Raw genomic sequence first — 13,086 nt, forward strand, 5'->3', positions numbered from 1 at the left:
TGAGTGCTCTTTCTTTCTCCCTATGCTTTCAGTACACAGCTAATCTTTTCATCTGCCTGGTGTATTTATAGAGTTCTGCAGAAAGATTCAGAAAATGTTACAAAAAAAGCCAAAACATTACAAAAATTACAAAATCACACACACATTTGTAGTCTTGTCTCTCTAAATTTCACATTAAAACACACAGGGTTTAGTTGCCAGCTGAAATACAAACTATGCTAAATCTTCTAATCTGTACTTAACCTGCTGTGAAGAATAAGGCTAGACAAGAGGTTTTTTCACCCATGTTAGGAAAACATTCTGGCAGACACTTCTTCAAGAAAACCTTCATTGTGCCCATGCTTTAAAGGGCAGAGAGGACTGTGTCAAGGTTCTGTTTTATGAGAACAGAATGAAAATAAAATACCAAATAGTGCTCACCAAGGGAGTACCATCCATCTTGTTATGCATGTACAGAGAATCTAGTGGAAAAAAATTGCACGTGAATATATCATTAAAAACTGTATCATGATATATATGCATAGGAAGTGTAATTAAGGTTGCACAGGCACCATTCTTCTCTGACTTTTGAGGACCTCGTCATACAGTCTGACTAATACCTTTTGCCATAGTTTTTAGTGAGGGGTTGAAGCAATAGGGGTGAAAACAAGCTAATCATGAACTAATTACTGCTTTATTTTCTAAAACTGCATAGGCACAAAAAGAAATTGCTCCTGAAGGCCTAAAGAAGTAGGAGTGACCAAAGGGGGAGGGGCAGTGGGGGAAATCTCAGCTGCTCTAAATAAGGTCCATTACATTTCCTAATGACAAAGGCTAAGTGTAAACAAGTCTCCTAAAAGTCAGTAAGAAAAAGCTAGATTTCTCAAGTTATTTAAGAAAGCTAAACAAGGCTGCACAGCCTCCCAGCCTATGCAGCAGAGACACAAAGCACAGGCAGACAGGAAGAGATGCATGACCCATTCCCATCTCTGCCATTTGTATTATTTCAGTGCCAATGTAGTTCATTTACCTAGCAACAATAGTCTTCAAAGTGCTGCATAAACATTTATCTTTCCAGTATCACCTCCCCTTCTTCCTTGTCTGCAAGGGGGTAAAAAAAAGTGAGATCCTTTCTAACAAATGGAGAAAAGAACAAACAGGAAAAAAGAACAAAAGCTTTTCAGTGATCTGGCCATGGCCACAGAAGAAGCGTCCAACAAGAGTGGGATGAAAGCCCGGTTATATCCCACTGCGACGCAGAAGCTGTTGAGGAACGCTTTGCTCAGCAGCACATCCCTGCAGCCCCTACACCCACAGATCCGGAGGTAGGCTGGGCGGCAAATGCATCTTAATGTCAATCAAGATAAGGCCCGGCCTGTGAAAGAAAACAAGCTGCAGCCTTGCTAGGACATGCTGGAGCTTAATTCACGCTCCTCTAAAATTTACGTGAAACATGACGCTGACCAGTGGCAGCGGATCAGAAGTGATATATGGGGCGTCTAATACCTGCTGCCCTACGTGCCAAGGGTGTGACACGACAGTGATTGCACGCCGTCTCTTGCATCGCTTTGCCGGCAACCCCGGGCCCAGGAGCCCGGTACGCCCTTCCGGGGGCAGAGCCGAGCTGTGCCCCCGGCCCCGGCCCGACACCCCCCGCCAGCACCGCCCGGCTGCCTCGGAAGGGGCTGGGGGGGATCTGGGGACCCGGGGGCAGTCATCGGAGCCGCTCCGCACGGCGGGTGGCAGCGGCGGCGCCGCCAAAGGGAGCGAGGAAACGCTGCGGCGGTAGCTACCGCCGGCTCCCTCCCGCTCTGCTCGCCGCCCGCTGCCGCTGGCCTGGCGGGGCGGAGAGGAAAAGCAGAATTACATTAACGAGACAGATGCCAAGGCGGGCGGGCTGCCTGCTGGGCGTGCCGGGTGCCGCGGCGGGGGGCGAGCCCAGCCAAGACGCACCATGGCAGCATGGCAGCGCAGCCTTGGTGGCCCCCCCGCCCCCGGGCAACCGAGCCCCCCAGGGCCGAGCCCAGCCCAGCCCAGCCGCTTCCCCGGTGCCAGCAGGGCGGCGGGGAGCGGCACCGCGGCCCCTCACCCGCGCTGGCCAAGGGCCCGGGGGTGCGTGGGGACGAGCAGCCGCCCCGCGCTTAGCCCTTGCCCATCCCCGCCCCGCCTGCCCCTCCTCGCTCCGCCCCTCCCCGCCTGCCCCCGGCTGCCTCCCCAGCCTTCCCTGCCCCCTCCCCGCCTGCTCCTGCCCCCCCTCCGGCTCCCTGCCCGCGCCCTCCCTGCCTGCCCGTCCCCCACCCCGCCGACCCGCCCTGGCCGGGACGCCACCGCCCCGGGGAGCGCCGCCGCCTCCAGCACCACGGAGAGCGCTCGGGCACCCGCCCCGCCCCGCCCCGCCGGGGCCGCGCCCAGCCCTGCAGGGCCGAGCCGGGCCGGGCCGGGCCAGCCCCCGCCGCGGCACGCACCCGCCTGAGCCGGGGCAGCGCCGGGGGCCGGGGGGTGTCTCCTGGTTAGGGCGCGGCTCCCCAGCCCCTGAGGTGTCCCTGTCCCTGCGCTCTTACACGCGCGGCACTCGGTGGTTTCTCACCATTCCCGTTCAGGAATAAGCTCCTCTCCCTGCAGGCGTCCCGCCACAACGACGCCTCTGTCTCCCGCTCACCCCACCCCACACGCAGCCACACAGCTGAAGGCCCACAAGTGTTTCACCCCAAAAGGCTACAGGGCCCCTGGCGCCGCCTTCCTCCTCTCCGGACTAGCTGGGCCTTCCAGGAAGGCAGCTCCCCGCTGCATCCCAGCAGCCCTGCCTCATCCCCTCCCGACGAGCCCAAGGAGCCATCCCTGTCACCGTGCGGCAGCTCACATGCTGGAGAACCACGCGAGCCTCTCGGCTGTGTGCTTCGGGGTTGTTTCTCCCCCCAAACTCACTTCCAGGCTTTACTAGTCTCATCTGAAGGAAAAAACAAAGCAAAACAAAACAAACAAAAAAACCCACAAACAAACAAAAAACCCCAACACAATTAGGTCCTCCAATTCAGAAGTGATCAGTGACTCAGAAGAGAAAGCTGGCCTCAGACTCATGCATTGGGCCCTGCTTTACTCAAAGATGCTGTTCGCTTACCTCACGGAAGCTTGAAAAGCATAATCCTGTGTTACCTGTGCTAGGGAAGCACACAGAGAAGGAAAGCATCACAGTTAGTGATGGCACACTGCATGGACTGTGCAAATGGCAGTGCTGAAGGAAGGAGAACAGTGCCAATGCCCTGCCTGCTCTGGGAGAGAGAAGACAGCTCCACCTCTGCCTGCTCCCCTACTTTTCTCACCCACCCATACACACCATGGAACAATTCCACAAACGTCTTCCAGATTCCAAGCTGAACATTTGCCCTATTCCCAGTCTGTCTGCAAATAGTGTGGGAGTCTGTTATCACCGTAAGCTTTTGACAATAAGGCTGGTTCTCCCCTGGGAGAGGCACACAAGCTCCAGCTGGACAGTGTAAAGATGAGAAAGTAAAGATGGAGTGTCCTCCTCTTTGTACTACCATCTTGGATACCATCTCCTCTAGGCCACCAACTGCTTCCAGCCCTAGCAGATGTGCAAATAGGTCCCTTCAATGCCACGTTTCTAGCAAAAACTTCAGTTAACCACCCACATTTGTTCAGTGGCTGGTGATCATGTCACTGGCTTTCCTCTTGCTGGGGATAGAGAATCCTTAAAATCAATGTAGAGAGAATCTTTAGAATGCATCCATCCCCTTTCATGTAATAATCCCATCAGGTGCCATTCTACACACTTTATCGAGTGAATCAAGCTCACAGCTTCCCAGTGGCTCTCATTATAGTCCATCAGGGAAATGGCTGTCAACTTCTTTTCACATTCGTCCTGGTTTTGCCTTTCCAGAGCCCTTCAAGAGTGTGAGCAGGTCCTGTTGCCATTCCCCAAGTTTTAGGGGAGTTCAAGTTATCCAGGGTTGAGTCTGGGGATGCTAACACTGAAATGCAGAAACATTGAGTAGAAAACAATTGTATGTGGTATCTGTATACCTTTGTAGGAATTGGGATGCTGAGGTAAAAATAATATGAGCAGCTGGTTTACTGAAATGGTACAGAAAATCCCCTGCATTGGGAGGTGGGTGTGTCCTTTTTTTTTCTTTTTTTTTTTTTTTTTGGTCATATCTTTGGGATAAAATGTGTTAAAATGAATCTGTGCATGTTTTACAGGTAGCAACAGCAGAGCCTTCAACACCAATAGGCTTTTTTCATGTAAGACATAAAACATTTGACATGGAATGTACTATTAAAGCCAGACCAAGGGGGGAAAGGTATTCAAGGACTGATTTCCATTTCAAACTGCATTCTGGCACTTTGTACTCCAGCACCATTGGTGGATCAATATTTAATGCCCGGAGATTCTGGCTCTGCAGGAGTCATGTCAGGGGACCTCTAGAGCCAATCTGCTTGGGTAGAGGAGCGATAATTATTCATGGGCTCCTGCCTCTTGCTCCTTCTCTCGCACAGCCCCACTCTGCTGACTCAGTGCCTTATTCAGTCTTCTCTCCCTCTCTCCACTGCTGTAGCTGGACCCCTTTGCCTTCACCGCCTCTGAGAGCCTGCACATCCCACCATGGCTAAAACAGCAATGGGTAAGAAACCGCATCTCTTTTTCTTCAGCCACTACCAAGGCCACTATTTCCTAGGACCGCTGCCTACACTGGGTGGTCTTCTCAGTGTGCCTGAATTTTGGAAAAAAATCAAGACAACGCTAAACATATTTTTAATTTCTTGGATTAGAAAAAAAGGGAGGGGGTGCGGGATCCCGGGGCTTTTTTAACGTCCCGAGATCGGATTAATTATTTGCTGGGGTGGGGGTGGGGGTTGTCGACACATAAGCACAGCCTAATTTTGAAACGGCTTTCATTATTTTAAATATGAATATAATAGATTGTGGCATTTAAAAGGGAGAAGAAAAGAAAAAAGAAAAAAAAAAAAAAAGGATACGAATTGGAAAGTTACCCCTGCTATCACACGCCTCCTGCCGCTCCCGTAGCCCCCGTTGGCCGGGGCCAGCGCTCCCCGCTGCTTCTGAAACGAGCCGCGACCCGCGGGGGGGTGAGGGGGCAGAAGAGGCGAGGGAGATGGGGAGGCACCACCAAGGGAGACCCGGCACCGGGGGGGTCAGGCCGGCACCGGGGCCGCGGTGCCGGCGAGGGGGCTGCGGCGGGGCGGGCACCTGCGGCGGCGCGCACTGCGGGCCGGCCGCGCCCAGCCGGCGCAAGGGGCTGCGGGGGGGCCGCAAGGAGCCGCCGCTTGCCCGCTGCCCGCACCTGCAGTCCGCCGGGGGGGCGGCTGAAGTAGGTCACCGCACCGCGCATAGCTGGTGTTTTCCACCAGTTCCCACTGGTTTTCGCTCCCCGGGGGCAGCTTGCAGGGCTGCTGTTACCGTGCGTTTTTCAGATCAAGCCAAGCATCCTCCCACCCCCCGCGGCCCCCCCACCCCGCTTCCCCGGGCAGCAGCCGCACCCTGCGCCCCGCCGCCGCGGCTCGCCGCCCCCTGCCGCCCCCCCGCTGGGCCCCGGGGAGTGGCCGGGCGGGGCGGGGCGGGGCGGGGGCGCTGCGCGGTACCCGCCGCAGCCGCGGCCCCGGGGAGCCCCGCGCCCGCGGGTCCCTTGTCCTGGCGCCGGCGGCCGGCGCGACGGGCGGCAGCAGCCCGGCCCCGGCCCCTTTGTTCGAGGGAGGCTGGTGGGGTGGGTGGGGGAGCGGAAAATCGCACTGGAAGGGTGTGGGAGGGAGAGAAGGAGAACAGCCGTGGTGTCAGGCTGCTGAAAGCATCCAGACCATATTGCTCCTTGATTTTTCTTTTTTTTTTTTATTTTCTTTCTTTTTTTTTTTTTTTTTTTTTGGGGGGGGGGGGAGAGTGAGGCAGGTTCTATGCTTGATGCATTCAGATTCTAGTTTACACAATCATTCACCATTAAAGTCACGCACACACAAATCCCACAAAATAAGGATGGAGAGCTCCGACACAATTATTACGCGCCCCCAAGAAGCAAATCCCATTCTGATTCCCATTCCGTGCGGACTCTGTTACCGCTCCTAATCACGTTACACAAAGTTACACCGAATTCTCCCGGCACTGGCTGTAACTGCTGCTGCTTTATACATTTATTTCCATGAATGCTGATGTTCCACTCCTGAGGAATAATCGGCATGGATTGCAAGCGTTTTAACCTGGCCATGGCACCCCTGGGAACGAGGCATGAGGCAGCTGTAGACGCAAATAGAGGAGGGAGACAAGGGCTGTGGGAGCCTGGCCAGCCCTGCAGTGCTGAGCACGCCGTCCCCTCCCCACTGCAGCAATCTGGTAATCAGTATTGATAATTTGTAGTCAGTCGGAGACTTATCGCTGCAGAAGGCTCTGGTAGGAATTCTGTCACTAGGGAAGTAAAGGGCTCATCGGCCTACAGTTAATGATCTCGCAGCACATAAATATAAAGGTTTCTGCAGCCAGAGAGATGCCTGGAATCGTTAGGTTTGCCCAGAGACAAACTGGCTGTGTCACACCAGTTCGCCTATTAATACCTGATTAACAAGCTACATACACGAACCATAAAAAGCAATGTAACTACCTGGCTGGGCGTTCTAAAAATACTAGTTACAATGGCATTCAATTAAAAAATGGAAAATACATTATTAAAAGTGTCTTCCCTCCTTAAACTCACAGAGGCTGAGGATCCTTTTCACCATTTCTTTCGACTTTATTCTTCCTTGTTATATTTATTTGTAGAGAAAATTGGGATCTACACAGCCTATTAGAATAAGCCACTTTATTTCAAGAGTTTCTTCAAGGCAACAAATTTTAATTTCATACGGAAAAATAGATGCATTCTCAGTCACACACATTTCCAGTTAGTGCTAACTAAGCTGCATTTGTTTTGTACTCAAGCTTTACCCAATAGACCACTGAAAGGACTACAATGCCTGATTTTTTTCCCCTGTTGAGCACCGTATTTTGCAAAGCAGCAATAAAAGCTGGATCCTGCTGCCACTGAAGCCAACAGAACATTTCTAATCAGCTTAAGCTGGCCCACTGTTATGTTTCTGGCCCTGGTCCAGCAAGGCACTTAGCAGGTGTCTTTGAGTTTGAGCATGTGAATAGTCCTACTGGCTTTGGACAGTGTTCTTCACATAACTCAGGTTAGGCAGATGCTAAATACCTTGCTAAATCTGTGTATATATTCTGCCATAGAAGGCAAAATTAAGCCTCATTTTCTCCTAGGCTTTGTTAAATAAAAGGTTTTCAAGGAAAGATCCTTTGGTTTACACAGGAATTTCAACAGCTACAAGAACTTCTGGAGCTCAGGACACTCTGGATGTTCATGAAGTTCTTTCTATTTAGTTTACATAGCATATGAATGATGTGTACCAGGCACACACACACACACCCCTATTATCTATATTTGTGCATCTTGTTTTAAAATTTCATATGACAGGACTGTACAGAAATTCTGGAGGCTTTTAAATCGCACCCTCCCCTTGATGCCATCTTCCAAATGAAATCTGGATTGTCTGGATGGACTCCTTCATACCTTATGCCCCCTGCCATACAGGACGTATGTTACATAAATCAGCAGCTTTTGCAGGTGGGGTCACTACAGACCTGATAGGCCATGGACCTGGTTGGATAAACTTCTAATTTAAATAATATTTATTATGAAAACATCTTCAGACAATTATCATACAGAAAGTCTAAGTCCCAATTACAGCTCTTATTTTAGAGGAAGCTGTTTAACAGAAATACATGGGATATGTGTTAATAATGTGTTAAAAGGATTTTAATTCAGACTCCTTTTGAGATAGTCAGGACTTTTGTGAGCTGATAAATGGCTGCGATTATGAGGGTATGGGGAATTCAGGCAGCCCCATGCTGCCTTCTTTGCATATCTCAGTAAGACTGATTAAACTGTTGTGAAAGTACTTCAGAGTTGTTCTGCTTTGTCATTTGCATATTAGTTACAAGCTCAGACCTCCATACTTAGCTTGATGGATGTTATGTCACTGCTAAGCCTGTCTATTAACAGAGTACTACATTACTGGCTTATCTGGTATGTAAACATACACATGAAGTCATAAGTAAGTGTATGATTGTTGAGTTTAACTGGTTCAATTATTTTACTAACTAGACTTTTTTACTGCAAAGGGGTAAGCAATCTGCCTCTGATCTGCCAGTGCACTTAAACACTTGATTGATCTTCAACAACTGCACATGAGTAGTCATCTGGACATCAATGGCAGCAACAAGCTTCAGGTTAAACAACATATGGCTAAGTACCAGGCTGAACTTGGACTGAACATGCTCCTTTCCATACTATGCAGTTTTTAGCAGAAGGTTTTAACATTTCCCTTTTATAAATAAATACAATTATTTCACTTTTATAAATAAATGAACACAAGCCAGTACTGAATTGTTTTCAACTGTCAGAAGATTATGTATCTGAATAGACAAATAGGAAATTACTTTAAGATGAGAATGAATGCAGACATTCAGAAAAGTTTATTGTCTTATAATGTTAGCAGAAATGTGATTTGACTGAGACACCATTGTTCCAAATTTTGTCAAGATCTAGCAGAAGAAACATTCCAATTAGTTTATTTTTCTGACAATTTTGATTACTAAGCTAATATAAAGTCGCTGGCAAGTACAGTTCACTGGAGAAATAAAGATTAGCACCTTTTCACATTCTTTTCCTGTTTTTAGAGTACTCTTCCTGCTATTGAGAAATGAGGCGGTAATAATTTTTAAAACAGTCCCTATGGCTAAGAATTTATATTGCCTCATAGCAGTTCCTTACTTATCCTGTGAAGTGTACATGCGGGAGGATGGAGCGTCATCTATTCCATCATCTTGTGGAAGAGATCCCATAATATGCTGAGGAAATAAAAACAAACTTCAGCAGCTTGAACACTTCCAAAATGTTCTCTCACATCCACCTCCATCATCTCTTTGTCCCAATACAAGGTCTATTTATACTAAAGGCTTCCCTGTTTAATAATGTATTCCAGTAATTCATTCATATTGATTTTGTCAATTTTAATTTCCTTCAATTAATTAATGAAGCCTGGATTTTTTTAAAATTTCTTTCGTATTTATACTACAATAGTACATTTCTCTAGATCACATTTTGCGCAGCTATTTTTTACTGTAAATACATGTGTAATGTAACCTCATGGTTATATTTTTTTCTCAGGAGACATTTATATTCATTTTTTTAGAAAAGAATTCTCCATTTTCAAATTAATAGCATTAATTTTTTAAAAAACTCATTACAGAAGAGAGATGGACACTCATATCCAGCAATATATTTAGATAGCATTTTAGCCTTCAAAGACTATACAAAATTAACTAATTAATTCTCCTAAAAGCCTTCTGTGACAAGTAGACATTACTGTGTAGTCTGAAACACAGACATCAGAGGGTTCCCACAACAGGTAGGTCTGGGCAATGCTTCACCTGTGCAGCATTTTCATGTAGGTCTAATTTAACTACCTTATTAGTGCATAGTCAAAAGGAACAAGAGATGTTCTGCACTCCTGAAAAATATCAAGCCCTAGGTGTCTTCAAGTAGGCACCCTAAAATGGTGTCACTTCAAATGATTGACATAGTTGGAAAATTAACTCACTAAAAGCTTGCCACTAAAAGTGGCAAGAAAGCCACTGTTCAAACGTAAGGGACTGAGGGTGGCTCCTAGCCCTGTGACCAGTGGGCAACAACGTAGCTGGAAGTGATGTCCTCCAACAAGTCTCCTCACAGAGTGTGCTCCCCCCCAGGCTGTATATATGTTGAGTACATTTACCTTTCAACTTATGTTGTGAGGCTTCAAAGCCCTTTTCCTGGCACCCTCACTAGTACTGCCCAGTGCTTTAAGAAGGAGCAAATGTTACATCGTGAACCAGCAGTGCTTGCTTAATTCTCAGTAACTACCTTCAAAAATCCAATTTTAGTTCTCCATGCAAGTCACCTTTATAAACAAAAACTGTTGCTGTCGTTAGGTGGCTAGTAGAGAACGTGTCTTCTTCAGCAGTATCCATAAAATGGATGGTAGATGGGTCAACTTTGCAAATGAGTCTTGCTTCATTGGAGCCAACCGAGTTCAGCCACTGGCCTCAACACTATCAGCTGATCCTTAGCCCATGGGGACACAGACATTGGTAGCTGATTTGGAGGTACAGCTGGTATTCACGGTTCTTGCTAGGCTACACACCTCCTGCTATGAATAATGTGGATACAGTCTGAGTTGTTGGTTTCCATTCAGTTTAAAAATACTTAGTCTTGATCCCACTTGGAGATGTGAGTTCCCCTGTGAACACCAGCCAGCAATTCTACCTGGGACACATACCTCAATCCTGCGAGGTGCTGAGCACCCATGACTGCCGTGCAGGCAGTATCTGTTGCTCTGGTTGCTCAGCACTTTTCAAAACCAAAAAAACCTGCTTTGGAGACCTCAGTCTGCACAGACCTGCATCCTCAGTCAAAAGAAAATGGACTAATGCAGAAATGCTGGCTCCTGGGAACAAAATATTCAAGACATTGTGTATCTAAGCAATACCAGCATACAAAGCTGCTCTGTAATTATTTCATTTTCTTTTGCACTTATTATGTTTTTCTTTTTCCTGTCTGCTAATACAGAATTTAACAAATGAAGTGAATTTAAGCTCTTTCTGCCAAGATGTGCAGTTTTAAACTGATGCACAGCATCTACACAAAATTTTAGTCTTTGATGAATACATTTAGAAATGTTATTTTTTTGAAGGTATAGCTGTCTAATCCAGGAAGGTCATAAATAAATTATAATCTATGCACTCATTCTAATACACAAAACCCATCAATGTTGTAGCAGTTATTGTGTGGAGAAACTGTGATCCTTCATGCACACAATCACAAAACAGGATTGCTGGGGTTTGGTGGGGTTTTTTCCACCAGTTTTGCCCAAGCAGGTCTTTAGTTTAGGGAGGTGACCGAGGACAGAGTCAGTAAAGCTCTGAGGCACCTGTGGCTTATGGTTGAACAGCACATTGATGAGGTCTACCCAGAGTAAATGTACTCACCACTCACTGACCCAGAGAGAAATGCAGGGGGGAATTGTGGGACTTCAACTATCCCTTGGGCGCTTCATCCATGCCTGCAGAGAAGCCCTGCTTCGATCTTCTCCATCATGGTGGGAGGAAAAAGAGGTGGCAATGGGTGCACTCCTGGCCCTCAGTCAAACAGCTGGTGGTTAGCCTCCGAGTGTGGTGCTGGATTGTCTCTGCTTGTCCTGCCTCTGCAGAGAACATCAGAGCCACCAAGCTGTGGCCTCTTTCCACCCTCCTATAGGAAGAACATCATGGGGGAGTGAGGACAAGAGGGCACACAAGAGGAAGGATGACCTCCTCCTAGTAACTGGAAACACTGGGTGTATGGGATCATCACTGGATTTTGCATGATACAGCAAAATAGAAACAGTTTCGGGAGCAGAAAGTAAAACTTGAGTTTCTTTGGGTGGCAGTTGAGACTTCAGCTTGGATCCCCTCATTTCTGAAAGAGATTGAACCCGGCTCTGGCATTTCCCAGTCAAAGGGGGTCACTGTAGACAGCTGTCCCAAAGGGCAGCAGTAAGACAGCCAGCAATGTTTCCCCACACCTGCATTTTAAAAGAAAGCAGTGGCTGTTCCTGCATTTGTGAAGGACCCTGTCCTATCTATGTGTGCCACATGCTGTCAGGTAATGGGCTACACAGATTTCTTCAGAGGACAGGGTCTGGGTTTGAAGAACACCCACTTCCCAGTGTTAGAGGATTAAACATATCAAGTCTGAGGCACCCTTGCTCGTACAAAAATGTAGCACCCTATAACACACCACCAATCTGAAGAGCACAATTTGTGGTATTTATGGATTTTCATGCCCTCTCTGCAGCCATGTGGGAATTTGCAAAATCTGTATTTTGAATGTAGAAGCCTGATTTTTTCTAAATATAATTTTAGGTATATAGCTCCTTTATTGGATTTGTCCCTTAATCATTTTATGGCCTGACTTTCTCTACATTAAGATGGGGGTACTCTCACATACTAACCTCAGAGTTGTGGTTCAAGGTTGTGTTCCATACTGCATGGAAATGTGTAGCAATGCTCACATATGAGAAGCTGCAAAAATTCATGCTCATCAGATTAGGAAACAGAGCAATTTAACTTCTAAAGCTGTATTAGCATTCCGTGCTTTTCAGGCAGTTCTCATAATCCTTAGGGAACTTTTAGGTAAAGAAAAAGTAACAAACAATGTGTATATTTTATACTACTTATTGGTGTAGAAGTCTACAAATTGAGAATTTACCTTAAACTAAAGTATACTTTATCTGAAGCTGGCTAAAGTACCCTTAGATGCTTTTTTACATTTAAATATATTCATTAGTCAGTAAGTGTCTAGGTAGCTATAACTTTTGATGTTGATACTGTCTTTGACCCTTTCTAAAGTTATTGAAAACATAAATTGTCCTTTTGGCTTAAGATTTCTGATATACACCTGTTCAAATTCATCCTCTGGTTTCCACTAGGATGATCTCCCGATGTGATTTCATTGGCAAGGCTCCCTGAAGTGTGTAAAGTTATTACTGTTATTATTATTTTTTCCTTTTCAAAAGACTGTAAAGACCACAGCCAGGTTAAACATGCAAAAAAAAATTTGCCTACATTTGTATCTAAAAGTGCAGCAAAAATTAAATTTTTTGGGTTACTAGTATTTTTGTACTGCCAATCCTTCAGTTACCTGAATGAAGCTGTAAGAAACGTGTGCTCCTAGGAAATCTTTTACTTCAAAATGAATGCATGAATCAAGCTGTATAATTTTTCAAAGACTCTTTTTGGAAGAGAAATTCACTTCTGTAACCCATTTTATTAGTCTTTACTAAATATCAAATTTAACTGTTTTGGTATATTTGTTTCTTACATCATTCATGTGAAAAGAAAGAGCAACCGATGTCACTCAGCATTCATGTTTTTGAATATTTGAATATATTTGAATATACAGTCTTTGTCTCTAGGTACTGGCATTTATTCAATTTATGTATATGTAATATAAA

General features: G+C 46.5%; 1 protein-coding gene across 1 annotated transcript in view; it reads left to right on the plus strand.

Annotated features, from left to right (window-relative positions):
• The first annotated feature begins 4,326 nt into the window (after window positions 1–4,326).
• Window positions 4,327–13,086, plus strand: part of STMN2 (stathmin 2) — a 41,376-nt gene continuing 32,616 nt past the window's right edge. The window contains exon 1 of the mRNA XM_040588640.1: window positions 4,327–4,619. Coding sequence (XP_040444574.1) covers window positions 4,601–4,619 — 19 coding nt within the window. The 5' untranslated portion in view covers window positions 4,327–4,600. The remainder of the gene's footprint in view (window positions 4,620–13,086) is intronic.

The sequence above is a fragment of the Falco naumanni genome, chromosome 3 (assembly GCF_017639655.2).
Source record: "Falco naumanni isolate bFalNau1 chromosome 3, bFalNau1.pat, whole genome shotgun sequence".
NCBI classification, from domain to species: Eukaryota; Metazoa; Chordata; class Aves; order Falconiformes; family Falconidae; genus Falco; species Falco naumanni.